The sequence below is a fragment of the Gastrolobium bilobum genome, unplaced genomic scaffold (assembly GCF_033153095.1).
Source record: "Gastrolobium bilobum isolate Gb01-03AN ecotype WA unplaced genomic scaffold, APGP_CSIRO_Gbil_v1 utg53169, whole genome shotgun sequence".
Taxonomy (NCBI): domain Eukaryota; kingdom Viridiplantae; phylum Streptophyta; class Magnoliopsida; order Fabales; family Fabaceae; genus Gastrolobium; species Gastrolobium bilobum.
Genome location: NW_026898687.1, coordinates 311,896 through 331,009, shown reverse-complemented (window position 1 = coordinate 331,009; position 19,114 = coordinate 311,896). Strand labels below are relative to the sequence as shown.

Sequence of the window (19,114 nt, the reverse complement as noted above, 5' to 3'; positions counted from 1 at the left end):
GAAATCAAGTCTTAGTAGTCACTCTGTCATTTTAAAATTACCATTTATTTTTGCACGTTAAGGTCATGCCTCCGCTCCAATATGTCCTTCATTCAATAAAGTCACCGCTACCTTTTTTAGACTAGTGGTGAATTTATGCCAAACTATAATTAGAAATGTTCATGACACACCTATAATAAATTGAGATGAACGTGTGTAGAAATTTAAATGGTTCCAGTGAAAATTTTGTAAATTTGAAGTGATGCGAGTGTAGTATTATTCTACAGTAAAAGGCTGTTTGGTAAAAATTTTATTTCCCGTCTCACCCATCAGAAGGTTTGTTGGCTCTTGTGGTTAGTGTTTGGGAAAAATTTAAAGTGGTCTTGTTTTCCGGTGGATCTTCCACTAAAAGAGTGACACTCTGAAGATTTTTTTTTTTTCCCTCTCTTCTATCTCCTCACTCTTTCTCTCACTTCCGACCCACTTATTAAAATATGCACTGCCAGCACAAAATTAAAGCTCCAGTGTTTGATAGTAACAAAGGATAACCTATAAAAGGATGTTTCCGTCTCTGTACACCGCACATCACATGGGAAATCCCCAAAATCATAATGTTATTTGGCTCTGGCTAGTGCAAGAGGAAATATTTTTTTTATCGAAAAAAATAGATTTTCAAAAATATGGTGATAAATTTCTTTTCCGTGATAAATTATGAAAAGATGTTTGGTAATGTTACGTTAGATTGATTGTAAAATATTGCTGAGAATTTAAATTGAAATGATAAAATTATCTAATTTTACACACATACTGATATATTGTATAAGGACATTTTTGTCTCAAAATATGAAAATTTTCTTAGTTGGTTAAAAAAATAATACCATGGAAGAAATGGGATTATTTTTTTTCTATATATAGTTAAAATGAGAATAATGAAAAAAAAGTATCCTAAATTTTTTTTATTTTCACTGAAACATGGTAACAAATGACGAATATTTGACCATGACTGAGACAATTAAATTATATACATGGGTCAGAATCTTTGCGCTGCTGACACATCGATGTTTGTTACAGGAAAACAAAAAATTAAGTAAAACATGTGGGCCCGTGGATTGTTTTGTGTCAACACTTCGATTTATCCTATATATATGGTACAATATTTTTTTGTCCGTCGTACGTCTAATAATAAATTTTTTTTTTTAAATAATAAATTTTATACCATGATTGATTATAATTTCTCGCATTTAATATTTTTATTCATTTTTTGTATGGTTATAATTTTTTGAATTTATTTACTAGACGTAAAGCGGCTGGAGACAAAAGTAAAGCTATATATATAAATATATAAATATATATATATATATATATATATAGCAAGATTAATTTACATCAGCATAAGAATAGTAAGTCTTACACTAAATTTTAACTATTGATTTTCGTGAATCCAACGGTTGTTATTTATTGAGTCTCACTCATTATTTAATTATTAATTTTTAAAAATTGTTAGATATACGAAAATGAACGGTTAAGATTTGATGTAAGACTTAGTATTCTTACACCAATATAAATTGATCTTATCTCATATATATATATATATATATATATATATGAGAAAAATATTTCTCAAGCAGCTTGAGATAAGGTTATATTCGGCTACCCCAAAACTACGTCGTTTTATTTATTTATTTTCTTATATTAATTAATTCACCTTTGAATGGTTATGATTCCCTTTTTCTCTCTCTTCCTTTATCACCATTAATTCATCTTTGTACGGTTATGATTTAGTAGCAAGAGATAAAATTATCTCAAGCAGCTTGAGAAATGACAAGCTCTATATATATATATATATATATATATATATATATATATATATATATATATATGGCAGGATATTCTTACACTAGTCTAAGAGTTATAAATCTTACACTCAATCTTGATCATTAATCCACTTGTATTCAATGACTTATATTACTAAAAAAATTAGAGCACTTAGATATAAATGAGATCAATGGTCAAGATTGAGAGTGTAACTTACACTGGTGTAAAATGATCCTGACCTTATATATATATAATTTTAGCAATTGATTTTCATTAATTGGATGATTATATTATATTCAATTTATTAGATATAACTTAATACATTATAATAGTTAAATGAACGAAAATCAATGACTGAAGTGAGGAATAATACTTTTTAATCTTATACTAAAGTCAAAAGATCCTCCCTTATATATGACTCCAACTAGTTTGGTATAAAAGTGTTGTTGATGTTAATATATATATTTCTTAAGAAAAGATTTGAAAACAAAAATGTCACGTTAGGTTACCGCAATATGTGTATAGTTTGTACGAGGTGTTTAACATTGATGCTACCATTATTATATTAAAATATAAAATTAGAAATCTAATCGACTAGAAACTAGAAAGGGCACAGGTATCATTGAAAAAGATCAGTTGTAAATCACAGGGAAAAGGACATTAGTTTATGATAAGTGAGTTGCAGTTGAGATCTGATAAGTAACCCCTAATAACATAATTTCTGACTTTCCTTGCAAGGCTTCTCCTAGTCTCAAAACTAACACATTGTTCTCTTTGATCATAATGGAGGTTGTTCCAACAGATTTTGCAAAGGGAAAAAGACAATGGCTTCTACCAAAGGCTAACACAACAACTGGGTTGGTGCATGTGGACTAAAAATTTGAAAAACTTTAGAGGGAAAAAGGGAACTTCAACCTCAAAATTTGTATCAGTTTCATGCTTCTCCATTTGTTGATTTTTCTTCTTTAATATGTTAATTTTCAAAGTCACGTGTATAGGATAGTCCTTGTTTTAATTCGCATTGGCTCCGGTTGAAGTTTTGAGTGAAGAGAGTAAATACTTGATGATGCTCATTTATTGGCTCATTTGGATAAGGTATTTTTTATTTTTTTATTTTTGGTAAGTTGGAATAACTTGGCCAATACATTGGTTCAATGATGTGAAACAGGTGAATAAGAAGAAATGGTGGTTTCTACTATTTTTTGAAATTTGAATATCAAAGTGAAATGGATATTGAGCTCTTACACATTTTGTAATAAATTATACCTAATTTATTAAGAGCGTGTGATTTTCAAACTATCAATGCATTTGATTTTTGGGACCGATTAGACTTACAACTGAAAATTTTTACTACTCTTACTATTAAATTAATCACCGTCAATTTTTGTCAATCTCACGGTAATAATTTAATTTTTATTACAAAAGGTAAATAAAGGCATAAAGGATCTTTAGCAGAGTGGAAGTTTTGAACCCATACATACACACAAAGAATGAGGAGTCTTATCCAATTTCATTTAACAAGTTGAGAAACTTTACATTAAAAATTGCATAAAGCTGTAATTGGGTTAGGTTTAAAAATAAAAATTAATCCAATCAAAGTTTTGCCAGATTATATTAAATTAAGAAAAAAAATTTAACTCAAACTAACTTAACATAATAATGGTATGCTTGATTTGTGTCAAATGACCTAATCGACATCAACAGCACGACGACACAAAAATTTGATATTGTTTTACAAGTCACATACAATCATATCTATAAGCAATATATATACACATGTTTCGGACTGTTGGGCCTTGCCTCGTCACTTGGGTAGCTCTTCCTCATCAGGTCCATTATAATTTTATATCTCTCTTCTACTTCTACACACATAACCACTACCATCTACTATGTCATTGAGCCCACTGTCTCACCACCAATACTTGCAGGGCCCATTATAAACACTCTCCCTTCAATTGTTATGACTTCCCCTTATTTATATGGGTTTTATTAATTTTATATTAAAAAAAAATTATTTTATATCATAGAGACAAATTTATAGATTCTACTATCCAAAAAAAAATAATATTATTATCGAATGATTGTAAAAAGAAAAATTATTCTCGTAAGAATAGTTTTTCCTACTTATATTACCCAATACAAAGGAATTTCACTAATAATTCTTCACATTCCTCCCTTATAGAGCAGCAGTACCTGCAAAATTCTGATCCATTCCATACCAGACATCTTTAACTTCGTCCTGTAGATTGACATCCCAGCTTCCATTAATTGGGTTGGACATTTCGAACCGTCCACTAATTATTATTATTTTTTATATTTTCTTCTTCTAAATCCTTGTGGAATATAATATTGATTACAATCAAAATTAAAAAGTTTGTATTTTTCACAAGAAAATATGTTCATTCATATAAAACAAATTATTAATACCAAAAAAAATGAGTTTATTGTTTCTTATGTTGTAAAAGATATACGTACATATAAAAGTGTGTGAGATTCATATTTTTTTTTTCTATCTTTTCTTCTCACGTGGATCCATATGAATTCCACATATTTTTATGTGTGTGTAGAAGATAAAATTTATCTCCTATATAACATGAAAAATATTAATCCAAAAAAAAATTTACTTTAGGATTTGATTGTTTCTTATGCTTTAAATATACTCCATATATATACAGTATGCTAGGAAAAAAAAAAGATGATGCTGAACTAAATAAAGTTAGGGAAAAAACCTACTTGCACAAAATTATCTTCTCAAACATTTTGCTTAAATATTAAATAAAAAGGAAATGATTAAAATATATAGATAGACGAAATAAAGGGAATTTAATGATGCTGAACATTTTGCTTATGAGGTTTAATTTTTTTTCTGATATGCGTAAAATGAAACTTAATTTCTTTTTTTGAAATATGGGGAATTTAAACAACAAAAAACTAACTTAAACGCAACAACGCTGCACCAGAGCCCTAACACAAGCACTGCCTTGGCAGGCCTACGGCCTACTCCAGCTAGGTCCCTAATGATCATATGAGCACACCCCGGAACTTCATTTGATGTCTGATTAAAATTATAATCATTTAATTGCTGCCACATACACACTTATGTAAATCAGATAATAAAATATTTGCAAGAATGTCTCTAACTTGACTGTTTTTTTAGAGTAAACACCTTTTTTAGTTCTTTTTTGGTCTCTGAAAGTACAAGAAAAGGGTCACTCTACATATTTGGGAGTTGACCTAAGGACTAACATGACCCTTTTTTTGTAATTTCAGGGACCAATTTGGTCCTTTTTTATTGTCAGGGACTAAAAAAGACTTCGTAAATATTGACAAGGACTAAAAAGGGTGTTTACTCGTTTTTTTTATATGTTAGTAATCAGTCCCATAACTATTGGATTGGATCACACACATCCAACATTTATTGGGTTATATGATGGGATTTATTACTCTTATGTTGCATAAAATATAATCTATCTCCTACACACACAAACTCAAAATAGGTCCCACTTTACTTTTTCTCTCTCTTCCCCTAAAAATGGACCCCACCTGCACCAATGAGTGTGTAGAAGATAATACATATCTTCTACAACATAAGAAAACTATTACCCATTATATGATTGAGTTGGCTACGCGAGAATCGGGTTTGAGCATACTCTACCTGCATGATGTTTGGTTGGTTGAGGAGATGTTTGGGTTGGAACTTATACTTTTGGAGTAGCTTGGAGAGATTGGGTAAAGTATTTGCATGGCACTCCAACGATCAAATTAATAATTATTCAAGGGTTCAAGTATTAATGAGAAGATGATCATACCTGAACTTAGTGTCTCTATATTTATAATAAATGAGTGTCCTAGTTATGTTGCCTTGATATAATTCATTCCTATTAATAAAGAGAGGTAATCTTCGTAAGCTACTCAATAATTATTAACTCAAGTGATAAAAAAATTTCTCCCTAATTATAAATGGATTTTATTGCTCTCAAGTAACAGGAAAATAATTTTTTTCTTTCACACTCAATCAAAAGCAGGATCCACCGGGTGAGATTGAGAGAGAGAGAGCAGCTCACTTATTGATGTAAGTGCATAAGAGAGTTTTATTTCACTGTTACTTGACAGTAATAAAGCCCATTATAAATTTATGTTCTACCTTGATTAAATCGGTTTGAACTTCATATAATGGTTTAAATATAGTTTTTTATTTATTCAACCAAAAATAGTTTACTCATTAATGAATGTTGGTTCAAATCATATTTTGAAAATTATTTTATTATTTTAAGTTTAAATATATAAAATGTTATATGAAGCCATGTTAACCAACTAAAATCCATGTAAAAATCAAAACAGAAATGATTACAAAAAAAATGAAAATGAAAACAGAAATAAATAAAAATAGACAAACCGACCTAAGAAACTACTATGGGGTGTTTGGTACGCGGGATTCTTCAAGAATCTCAGAAAATTAAATTTTTCTAAATTTTAAATTTACGAATATTATCATAAACTGAAAGTAAAAATCATATTTTTGAAAATTGAAATTTTCGACTAATTTTTTTTTTTCTTGTACCGAACGCCCCTAGAGTAGTGATTAGATTAGTGAAGCCAAAAAAGTTTTCTCGCAATCCAAAAAATTCCCATTTCATGAGTTATTTCTAGGAATGAGGATGTTATAATAGTTATAGATGTATATATAAATACATTTTCTTGTACACAGTTATAGATATATTATATTACGAGCTTCGAGGAAGCTACCTACCCACCAACCCCCCAAAGTTGACCGAAAACATCACAACTAGGAACAAAACAAACTCCAAATTCTAACTTCGTGGGGGTGTTGTGAGTAATCCTTGTGCTCTATAAAGACCAAAAGATATTAAACAAAACTCATAAACTAACAATCACATTAGGTTGCTACACAGTTCAGTTTTGAGCTCAAACCAACCACTAACAATGGCTTCAGAGCATGAAGAAGTAAAGCTATTGGGAAAATGGGCAAGCCCATTTAGCAACAGAATAGATCTTGCTCTGAAACTCAAAGGAGTTCCATACAAATACTCGGAGGAAGATCTAGCCAACAAGAGTGTTGACCTTCTCAATTACAACCCCGTTTACAAGAAGGTCCCAGTTCTGGTTCACAACGGAAAACCAATAGCTGAGTCCCTTGTCATTCTTGAATACATAGACGAGGCATGGAAAAACAACCCCTTTTTGCCACAAGACCCTTATGAGAGAGCCTTGGCTCGTTTTTGGTCAAAGACCCTTGATGACAAGGTTAGTGTCTTGTTTTGTTCTTCCAATGTTTTTATTCTATTTAGAGTAGAATTTTTAATTATTTGTTTATTTTTTTGGTTTAGATCTTGCCACCTATATGGAATGCTTGTTGGTGTGATGAGAAGGGGCGTGAGAAAGCTGTGGAGGAAGCCTTGGAAGCTTTGAAGATATTGCAAGATGAACTACAGAACAAGAAGTTCTTTGGAGGAGAGACCATAGGATTAGTAGATATTGCTGCAAATTTCATTGGGTATTGGGTTGATATATTACAAGAAATTGCAGGGTTGGAGTTGTTTACCATTGAGAAATTTCCCAAACTCTATAAATGGAGTCAAGAGTTTGTGAATCACCCTGTGATCAAGGAAGGCCTGCCTCCCAGAGATGAACTGTTTGCCTTTTTCAAAGCTTCTGCTTCAAAGTAGAATCCATTTGAGAGGTAGGATTCATAAGAATCATAACTAGTTTCCATAATTTTCCTGCTGAACAATCATCTTGTAGTGAGCATAAACTTGTTATGTTTTCAATTGGGTATCCGCTATTTCAGTTTCGGAATTAAAAAGTAGTGTTGTGTGTTGTTGCCTGATTTTTCAACTGATTGAATCAAGCTGATAAGTTGCCTAAATGGGTGTACTATTGGATTTTTGTTGCAAGAGAATTGAAGAATTGTTCTTAAACTTTACTTCATTTCTGTAGTCCTATCTCTCTCTGCGGTGGTGTCTATTGGGCATAAAACCAGAGGTCAAACATGATTAGAACTCATATCTGTTCTGTTTCAATTATCCTGATTAGAAACGTAGATGATAGATGGTGCTCTATATAAAAGACGTGGTCATTTATTATTACATAAAAAGCTGAGATAATGACAATTGTGACAGTTTCATAACTTCAACTCTCAAACTTTGGATTGTATCAATTGACATAAATAAAAGAAAATGAACAGAGAGAGTATAACATACCTATAAATGGGTAACTAATTTGTAATCCTAAACATAGTCTATGCCCAGATATATTAATTTCTATACTTCAATTGTTATTCCTTGTCATGGTCATGTGTTTCCTGCTTGGCACACGCGCGCTAACAAATGACAAGTTATGAATGCTCTAGCAAAATCAATCTATTCCAATAACTTCATTTTACAACCGAGCATATTGATGAGAAATCATTAAAATAACTTCATTTCACATCCCCAGCGCAACTCTTTTTTTTTTCAACCAATTCCCCCCCTCCCCTAGAAATATGGAAATTCAAGCATGCACAAGTATAAATATGAAAAGAAAAAAAGAAACAAAACCTCTCTTGTTGGGCAAGTGGCTTCTTACACGGGACGCTTACGGAACACCTAGAGGGGGGATGAATAGGTGTTCTCAACTTTTTCAAAATCTTTTTGAATTCAGTAAACAATTACACAATTTTTCTTCAATCCCTATATGCCCAAAATAGTTTTTCGCAATGCTAAGAACAATGTAGTAATAGAAAGCGTACCTTAGCAATTATAGAGTATAAACGCAGCAATTATAATAGAATTAGTGTAACTGTCAGTCTCTAAACAAAATATTCAGAAATTAAATGAGAGACAAGAGGCACACGATATATCCTGGTTCATACCCACTAATAAGTAGGGTGCTACGTCCAGACTGAAGTAGCTGCAGATATTTTATTTATCACAAGTGTACCAGTTTTACAAACACGTGTCACACATGCAATCAAACAAAATATCAAAAATCTTCCTAGTGCCTACACTGCTCCAAGCTCAGAGAATACTCTCAAGCCGAACCTAAGGAGTTCACCAACTCCTCTCACACAAGACCTCCACTCTCCCTAGTGGATTCTTGAGGCTCCAAGCCTTGAGACACACTCTCAAGCCAAGCACAAGATCGCCAACCCACTCGGTTGCACCCACAACAGATTTACAGCACGCAACTACTCCACTTTAACAATCAATACAGAATTTTCAGAATTGTAACAAGTGAAATAAACCAAAATTACAGTGTCCTATCACACCAAATATATCACAGTAATATCAAACTAAGCTCCACAAATTTATGCCATATGCAGAAAATTAATCCAATGACATATGTATTAAAATCTCTAAAATTAATGCACAAAGGAGCTTGGATATTTCACAATTTTTTTTCTAATCAATGAGTACCAATAAATCTGATTTAAACAGTAAATATCACAATTATAACATGAAAAATCAGATTTGAAATTTATCTCAAAATTTCACATAAAATCAGAATTAATTCTAGATTAATCTTCTAACACGTAACCACAAGAAAATCTGAATTAAACACAATATGCCTCAATGAAACCAGAAATTCAGATTTAACATGCTTAACCAAAATTCTTCAAGATTTCAGAATATAGGGTTCAAATAGAAATATTAACCAAGAATATGAGTTGATTAGAATTTACCAAAATGAAGCCCCAAATTCTTATGTATTACCAAACCTGAATTTTTATCTTTCGTATACCCACACCTTCGAACAGATCTTTAAGTATGTAGATTTATTTCTCAGAAAAATAAATCTTCATCCAAATCGGTTGAGCCAGATACTTGATGTCCACCACTTTTTGCCCCAAATAGATTTCTCCAAAACCCAAAGTTTTCAAACGAAGATGCAAGAGAGAAGAAGATGAATTTCTTGGAAAGTTCTTTCGCTGTGCTTCAATGATAAAGTGAAAGAAAGGAAATCGATGTGTATTGACAAAACTAATATTTTTCTTTCAGAAGATGAAAAATAGTCAAGAAATCAAGATGAGTGAGTATTGTCAAATCGGTTATAGAAAAGAAAAATGTGCTCTGCACTCTGGAGGAAGAATATCGCTATTTTCAAGGTAATGAACTCAGTGTGCTTTCAAAGAAAATTTTGTACGGATGATAACAAGAGGCGAAGACTGTTACCAAAAAAAATAAAGCAAACTATTATATATAAAGCTAATTTCACGTGACATGGTGACCTGATTAGAATTTTTCCATTTCAATTGTATAAAGCTACTTTAATTGCTTTACCGTCAGCTTTCCTTAAACTCAAATTGAAAAGGTAACGTCCTTTTTATTTTATTTATATTAAATATCTAATTGATTTAGTTTTTAATTTTAACTAAACCTTTAATACTCATTTAATTGTTTTAAATTTTAAATCTTAACCATAACAAACAAAACTAATCATTATTATTTAAACTCAAATTAAATGTATGAAATGCAATGATATGCATTGGAGCTTAGGAAGATACTATATGATATAATATTGTGTGTAACAAAATATCTAAAAATACCTAATCACTTGTATCTTCAAACTCCAACTTAATTTGAAACTTTTTGTAAACCTTCTGTCATCATCAAAATATGTATTCCATTATGCTTAAGAGGTATTCATCTCTGCCATCATCAAGGACAAAAACCTCTCCATGCTCAAAGGGAGACATGGTGCCAGCTTCTATGTACAAGTCCGGATCTGCAAAAAATTTATAGAAGAGGTACATACTGCATCAGGTTACTTGAGTTGCAAAGAGAGAGAAAGTAGTTGCAAGTTTTTTTTTTTTTTTTTTTTTTTTCAACACAAAACTCAAAAAAAAAAAAAAAAAATAAGAGAAGGAAAAACCAGTTCCGTTCGGGGAGGGGAGCAGAACTGGTTGTGAAAAAAAAAAAAAATCAGTTCCGTTGGGAATGGGGATTGGGGGTGGTAATCAAAGCCGCTAGTTTAAAATTATTCAAGTACAATTCAATGAAATTCATAGTATTTAGGGGCCGTTTGGTACACGGTATTTGGTCGGATTTCTGAGAAACTGAATTTTTCTAAATTTTAAATTTTCAAATATTATTGTAAACTGAATGTAAAAATCATATTTTTAAAAATTAAAATTCTCGGACAAATAAAAATTTCTCCTGTAGCAAACGCCCCTTTATACATGTATCTTCACATGAATATTTTATTAATAGATCAATAACGAGTCTGGAGAGGTTAAAAATAATTTCTTAAATTAAAATTCCTCTCATTCAATATTTTAAGGGTAAATTATATAGAACCACCTCCTAATTAACTGTTCATTCAAAAAAATCACCTTATAGTTTCAATTCAATCAATTAACACCTTTACACTTTTAAATGGTAATAATTAAGCATATGTTTTAATTTTAAGACAAAAATAGCCTTATCCATCAACAAAACTGTCGGTAGAGCCATCAAAATGAGCCAGCCCGACTCGTTAGGCCCTAGCTCATACGGGTTAAGGCCAAAAAGTCCATAGGACCAAAAAGCCCACATATTAAACATCTCACACGAGCCAAAAAATTATATAACCCCACGAGCCAAAAATCTTAGTTTTCAAATTATAACTACTGTAAATTAATATCATGGATTGGACCTTCACCAGAGTGCCAAACCTTTTCTTTTTAATGGGATATTTTTATAGTTAAAATAATACACAAAAGTACTGTGAACAACTAAGAATTTATGGCTTTAACCCATGTCAATATCCTACAAAACTCAAGTCATTTCTAGAGATCATGGCTCCATCAATGGATACTCCTCAAGCATTTGTATGCTTTTACACACGATTAGCCGAAAGCAAATCATTATGAACAAATATTCAAATCTTGCACTTCAGAGGTAGTCTTCTAACTCATCGGGTATATGCAATTTCTTAATGGCAGCCTGTTCGAAAAGAATAAGAAGCTCCCAAGTCACCTAGGAAAAATAAAGAAATAAAGAAATGACAACAACCAGAAGTTTTAATGTCTTCTAAAGTGGTCATCAACAAACTAATAAATTTTTAATTCCAATTCCAAGTCTCTGCAGCATTGTGATCCCTCTGGGATTCTTTGTGTAGCGTCGGATAGCAGGAACAAAAAGCCGATCATAGGGTACAATGCTTAACAGCATGAAGATAGTTATAAATGATGTAAGAGATGCAGGAGGGATTTCAAAATGGGGTCCCATTCTCCTGTTTAGCGTGGTGCCTTGTTTGATGAAGAGTGTGCTCGCTTGAACTATCAAGGTGCTTGGAATAATTGTTGTAATCAAAATAGGTATCATTTTTATCATTTGCTTGGTTTCCTCAACTTGGGTCACTGTACAAAGCATCCATGATGAAGTTTGTCCAGTCTTGATAGCTGCTTTGTCAAGGAAACTGAAAGTAGAAAAGGGAGTGAGATTTATGCAAATGAAAATGATTCATGCCAAATTTCAGTGACATAAGTGGTTAAAAGTAATTAGACTTTAACCTTAATGCAGAGCTGTGATCAATTCTGTTTCTCCCGTTACTTGCATAGTCTTCCATGTTGAGCTCATGTAGCTCTTTTGGATCATCTAGGACATGTACCTTCCACTTCCTTCCAGCAGCCACAAGTACCTGAAGGATCCTTGTTATAGGGCTACCTGAAGGCAATTTGTGCCTATAAAATGAAGATCTTAGCAGAAACACCAATACTAAAACAGCAAGCCCAAGGGTTGGAAGGGCATATCCAACGGTCCAACTCACTTTGTCCTGTATGTAAACCAAGAAAGTGTTGGAGAAAAGGGTACCAAAGAAAATGCTAAAGAACCACCAATTGAAGAAGGAAAGCTTATGGGATCTCTCTTTAGGCTCAAACTCATCAAATTGGTCTGCACCCATAGTAGAAATATTGGGCTTGATTCCCCCTGTGCCCACTACAATGATGCACAATTCTACAAAAATTTTAATTCCTTAAGCTCTTCCAGGAATTCCAGAGCCTCGTCAAAATTTTCCAGGCTAATGAGTATGTTGGCCTTTTGATACATGGGAAGTGGACTTTTCTTATCCGCTAAAATAGCCTTCTCCATTATGGTCAACGCTTCCTTACTTCTTTGACAACTCATAGAAGCAAAATTTTATAACCCTGGATACAAAACACAAGCAAAAGACTAATGCAGTTCTATTTTGTATTTGTACTACTACAATTAATGCAGCAAGAGATAAACCTTTAAAGATTGCAAAGCAGTTCCAAGGTATGACAATATAACAGAAGATCGTGGGTTGATTTGGAAAGCCATACGAAAATGATGTTCAGAGAGCTCAAACTTCTCTTGGTGAAGATATATCATTCCAAGTCCATACCAGGCGTTATAGTGCCTTGCATCAACCCTGAGTGCACTCTGGTAGCACTTAATCCCATTTTCAAAATCTTATAGTGCAACGTATCTTAGCATCTGAGAGCTAAGGAGCCAACAACATAAAAGCTTAAAATAAATAACATTGTACAAGCTTTGATAAAAATCCACTAATAAAGAAATTCACAAAAGAAGATAAAAAGCACGAAATATCTTACGTAAATGGTAGAACAAAACATATCAGGTGGGAATCAAATGGTGGAATCTCCTCTTTCATAATTAAAAATAAAAATTAAAAATAATGAAATGGGGGAGATTTTGATAATCCAAAATCTCCAACCTGGGAAAGAATAATCAACAAAAAAACTAACATCAAAATAAATTTCAAAATCTCAGCAGCTATAAACTTAAGGAGCATCTTCATTCTTTACATTAACAAAAAATAAGAAGAAACGCTAGAACAGGAATTTCATCAAACATGTAAAATACATAAATAAAGAGAATAACAAAGAAAAGAACTCTAATTGCAATGCATGAAGATGATTAATGATTAACATGTTTTAGTATTTCACTCAATGCATTGATTAACAGTATGAAGTGTGGTAGAAGAATGATAAGGCGAACCTTCTGGAAGCGCCGGGGTGCACTTGAGCCTCTGCTCCGTTCCTCTTTGAAACTCCCCGAGTTAACACGATTCGACTCGGTATATTGAGTAGGAATCACGTCAGCAGAACGCAGCAACAAAATCGCCAAAATTTGAATGGGAAGGTGGGAAGAAACACTGCAATAGCCTATGTGATAAATTGTACAAAAGGAAATTGTTTCCATTAATTCTCTATCGTATGAAGTGAACATGAATACAAATAAATAGGCCTACGGCTATTCCTGATGGGTGCAACTACTTCCTAAATATATGCAAAAGCTAAGATGCTACTATCCTAGAATACATCAGATAACAAAATAAGCAAGGAAAAAGGTATCCTAACAAACTAAGATAACAACCAATCTACAACTAATAACAATCAGATCAGATCGAATCTTCTATTCCAACACTCCCCCTCAAGTTGGAGCATGAAGATATGAAATGCCTAACTTGGGAAGGAAAGCCATAAAGGAAGCGCGTCCAAGTGCCTTTGTGAAAATATCCGCAAGTTGGAACTGAGATCGAACAAAAATAGTACGGATAGTCTTGGATAACAATCGTTCCCGGACAAAGTGGCAGTCAATTTCAATGTGTTTGGTGCGCTCATGAAACACAGGGTTGGCTGCAATGTGTAGAGCCGCTTGATTGTCACAACACAACTCCATTGGATCATCATGAAAAACATTAAGAGATGCAAGAAAGGACTTCAACCAAACTAATTCAGCCGTGGTGGTTGCCATGGAGCGGTATTCAGCTTCTGCCGAGGAGCGTGAGATGGTGAGCTGCTTCTTTGTTTTCCATGAGATAGGTGAATTTCCAAGCATAATAAAGAACCCAGAAACTGACCTACGAGTTAAAGAACAGCTGGCCCAATCGGAGTCACAAAAAGCATGAATTTTGAGATCACTCTTGGAAGGAAGGAGAATTCCTTGGCCAGGATTCATTTTGAGGTATCGTAATACTCTGATAGCAGCTTCATAATGCACTTCCTTCGGAGCTTGCAAGAACTGGGAGAGAATATGCACGGCATAGCTTAAATCAGGCCGAGTTATTGTAAGATAGACTAGCTTACCCACAATTCGTCTATAACGTCCCGGATCACCATAGGCAGGACCATCATCTAGAGCCAAACGATGATTTTGTTCAATTGGGAACTGAACTGGTTTACAATCCAACAAACCAGTTTCTTTGAGAATATCCAACGCGTATTTACGTTGACACAAGAAAATACCGTCATCATGACGAGCAACTTCGATGCCTAAAAAATATTTCAACTGGCCCAAATCCTTAATTTTGAAGCATTTGTTAAGATAAGCTTTAGCCTCTTGACATGCCTGTGAATCATTCCCTGCCAACACCAAATCGTCAACGTAGATCAAAATGGCTAAGAAACAAGGACCACGCTGCAAAGTGAATAAAGTGTGATCTGCTGCAGATTGAATAAAACCATATTGGACAAGAGAAGTGCTTAGTTTTGCAAACCAATTTCTGGGAGACTGTCGCAAACCATATAAGGACTTTTGTAGGCGACATACTTTGCTTCCTTGCCCTTGATTAAAGCCAGCTGGGATGCGCATGTACACTTCTTCATCAAGATCGCCGTTAAGGAACGCGTTATGAACATCCATTTGATGTAAATACCAACCTTTTGCTGCTGCAACCGAGAGTAAAGTTCTAACACTCACCATTTTCGCTACTGGAGCATAAGTCTCAGTGAAATCCTCGCCTGGAATTTGGTGATTGCCTGCGATTACTAATCGGGCTTTGTAACGCTCGACGCTGCCATTTGAGTGATATTTAATTTTATAGACCCATTTACATGGAAGAGCATGCTTCCCAGCTGGTAACTCGGTGATAGCCCATGTATGATTTTCTTCTAGGGCTTGGATCTCTTGTGCCATGGCTTGACGCCATTCGACATTTGCCATAGCTTCTTTAAATGAGCGAGGTTCAGTTCCTGTGTCAATAGCAGCAACAAACATGCGATGTTTTGAAGAAAATTTGTTAGTGGTTACATAGTTTGCAATAGGGTACCGCATACCTGAGGTAGAAGTGGAAGAGGTGAGAGCAGGTGGTGGTGTATGTGTTGTGATCATATTACAGTTGTAGTCATTCAAGTATGATGGTGTCCGTCGTGTTCGTGCTGGACGATGAGACTCAGGTTGAGTTGTTTCTTCACTTCGGGGCCCCAAATCACAACTGGGCTCTTCAGTTCTATGTACTAGAGTAGGTGCTGGATTTAGATTCCCTTGCATGGGATCAGGAGGTGATGGAGAATGCTCAAGGTGCTCAGAACTGCACTCTGTTGCACCACGCGTAGAACTCCCCCTGGCGTCGGGCTGTGCTTCAAGTACAGAACTTCGTGATGGATGATCAGGGACATGTGGGGTCACTTCATTCGAATCTTCTTGAAGAGAAGAAGGCAATAAAGAACCTTGGGATACACCACCCCAAAAGCTAGCTCAAGGGGTGGGAACGACATGGAGCAAGAGGAAGAAATTACAAGAGCTATTGTCTGCGAAGAGGAAGAAATTGGAACGACATGGAGCAAACCAGAGAAAATTGGGAATTAGAATTTAGAAAATAAACATTGGGCTGCCCCGTTGTTAACCTCATCCCAACCCAAAAGATATGAGAGGTATTGGGGCCAGGGTCAAAAATGGCTTTATGAAATATGGGCTGAAATAAAATGGGGCTGAAAAGTAGGGTTGTAGGGCTGGCCCGTTTTGACAGGTCTAACTTATGATGCACGGACACGGACACGGACACGGACACGGGACACGACACGACACGACACGCTAACACGTTAATTCTAAAAAATATCATATTTGGACACGTTGGGACACATTTTGATATTAAATAAATTTTTAATATATGTAATATAATTACATATAGCAACTCATAATAACTCATATACTAATCAAATATTCAAATTTCATAACGTAAATATTAAAAAAAAAAAATAGAACATCTCAAGAGTATAGAGTATAGAAAAACAGAAAAATTATTATAATGATTGAAGAGTTACAAATCCACAAAAAACAAAAACTAAAAAAAGAAAAATAAATAAATAAAACTAAAGTAAACACAACTAGGAGATGCAGTAGATAGAAAGGATAAGGACGACCTTCACCAAAAAAAGAAAAGAAAGGATAAGGACGATTACCAAAAAAAAAAAAGGATAAGGAAGCATCGAAAACTGTGTTTTCCAAATGGTTTATTGCTCATGCGTTGTAGGTCTGCTCCAGCAAAAAATTTATTCAGAGAGATGCGAAGATGATATTCTTGAAGAAAAGGAAAAAGAAGAGAAGAATGCACACAAAGAACAAAAAGAAGAAAAAGAAAAAACTCAGGTGCAGGTAAAGAAAGGGCAGAGTTTAAAGTCGTTAATGGAGGAAGAGAAGAGAAAAAAATGAGAACTTAGTGATGATGCGATGCCACCCTGATTGAAGATGACCGGCGACGACCGACGACCGACTAGCAGCCTCCTCCAGCGAAAAAGAAAGGGTTCCAGATTTTTTAAATTTTATTAAATATTTTTTATTTTTTTATTTTTTATTTTATTTTTACAAAAAAAAATACCAAAACGTGTCTAAATACGTTGACCGCGTGTCGGATTCGGTCAAACTCGCGTAGTCAACGTGTCCTAAAAAGTTGACCGCGTGTCCGAACGTGTCCGTGTCGGACACGCATTTTTGGCCAATGGCGTGTCCGTGCTTCAGAGGGTCTAACTATCGGTTACCTTTCCCTTGTACCATCGCCGCCCACTAACAACCACCCTCCGCCACCACCCATTTTTGGCCACCGCCTTATGGGGGTGGATTTTTGTTGTTTAATGATGATTTGTGGGAATTGTGTGACAATATTTTCTGTTGCGGATAGGTCATTCCCATGTGTTCGTCCTTGTTCAGATCTGGCATCCCCATCCAACATTTTTTGTCCCCCCTGTATGCGTTTTGGTTATCTCAACGTATGTAGTGAATTTTTTTCTGAAGTACATAACACAATACCCAGTTGAAAATCCTATTCAATAAAGAGAAAGAAAAACAACTTCAAAGATAATTTGGTTTCAATCTCTTTCAAAAATTTTTTGGCAATATGACACGTTAGGATTAACATTTTTTTGGATATGTTTTTGGTGAGGGAAACTGAAGCTTGGCAAGAACGAAAAATTAGGAAAGATGGATTTTTGTGGGGCAGCGGTACAGGCAGGTGATGCCTGGCAATGGCCGAAGGTCAACAGGAACAATGGTGAACGATAAGTTGAGGATGAGGATATTTTGGTCTTCAAATTAATAAATATGCTTAATCGTTACGATTTGAAAGTTGAAGGGGTTTAATTGAGTGAATTGAAACTACTGGGTGTGTTTTTTAGGAGGTGGTTGTATATAATTTACCTATATTTTAAATAAGAATACTTTTTTGGTAGAATAAATAAGAAATTTTTTAATTTCCTAGAATTGTTGATTGAAAGCAATCTTTCTTTAATTTCAAAATTATCTAAGTAAACGATAGTCGATAATCACACAATGCTACACTTACCAAAATTTGAAATCATCATGTTTAATGGATGTGATATCCGATCACGATAGACAACATGTATAACACATGATCATAATAGGCAAATCGTATTACAATGACCGTGATAAGCAACATGTGTTTACACATGATCATTTTAATGGACGCATAATTTACTCGGTAAAATTTTTAATCAGTTCTTTTAGAAAATTATCTTGATTATTTGTTTGAATTTTAATTATAAAAAAAAATTATTATAATTATTAGTCTAGATTTTAAAAATCGTAACAATTATTAATTATTTTCGAGAATAACCTGATAATTACAACAATAATTATCATAATAGATAGTAAAAATTATAATAATTATTATGCATATGTTATCATTAAGTTATGCATCATTTATTTTATATGACAGATTATTACATAAAGCATATTATCAAATTACATAATTCATCCATTCATAAAATAAAAGTAATAATAAAATAAACTTTAATCCATGGTTTCTTTAAAAATCTTACAAACCAATATTATATGGCCAAAATATTTTCTCATTTGTCTTTTTATTTTTCCCCTTCTTTTAGACCTATAAGGTTTTGATTCAAGTTCTTTTGGTATAGGCTTAAAGGCCCAAAATACAAAATCTTAGCAAGAAATCCCTTTCTTGGTACCCTAGTTGTCGTGTGTGTTGCACCACCTTAGGACCTCTGATCAACACACTAGTTACATAGTTGGAACCGCCACGGAGAGAAGATCAAACTGCTACTGGAACCACCGACAAATAGCTTTCCACGCGCTACCTCTTTGCAAATGAGTGACGC

The 19,114-nt window shown here is 33.8% G+C and overlaps 2 protein-coding genes across 4 annotated transcripts; one reads left to right on the top strand and one right to left on the bottom strand.

Annotated features, from left to right (window-relative positions):
* Positions 1-6,693: 6,693 nt before the first annotated feature.
* On the top strand, positions 6,694-7,638 carry LOC133318401 (probable glutathione S-transferase). Its single transcript, XM_061520392.1, has 2 exons — positions 6,694-7,059; positions 7,143-7,638. The coding sequence occupies exons 1-2, from the start codon at positions 6,739-6,741 to the stop codon at positions 7,479-7,481; spliced, it is 660 nt and encodes a 219-aa protein (XP_061376376.1). The 5' UTR covers positions 6,694-6,738; the 3' UTR covers positions 7,482-7,638.
* A 4,178-nt stretch (positions 7,639-11,816) lies between these two features.
* LOC133318399 (protein NRT1/ PTR FAMILY 5.2-like) lies at positions 11,817-13,835 on the bottom strand. Of its 3 annotated transcripts, XM_061520390.1 has the most exons (4): positions 13,758-13,830; positions 12,544-13,473; positions 12,287-12,414; positions 11,817-12,192 (listed from the first exon to the last, which is right to left on the bottom strand). In XM_061520390.1, exons 2-4 carry the CDS (start codon positions 12,676-12,678, stop codon positions 11,817-11,819), a joined length of 639 nt encoding a protein of 212 aa, XP_061376374.1. In that variant the 5' UTR covers positions 12,679-13,473; positions 13,758-13,830. The 3 variants fall into 3 exon arrangements, with proteins under 3 accessions (XP_061376374.1, XP_061376373.1, XP_061376372.1); XM_061520389.1 differs by having other exon boundaries at positions 12,287-12,922; positions 13,758-13,835; XM_061520388.1 differs by having other exon boundaries at positions 12,287-13,473.
* Between the last annotated feature and the right edge of the window lie 5,279 nt (positions 13,836-19,114).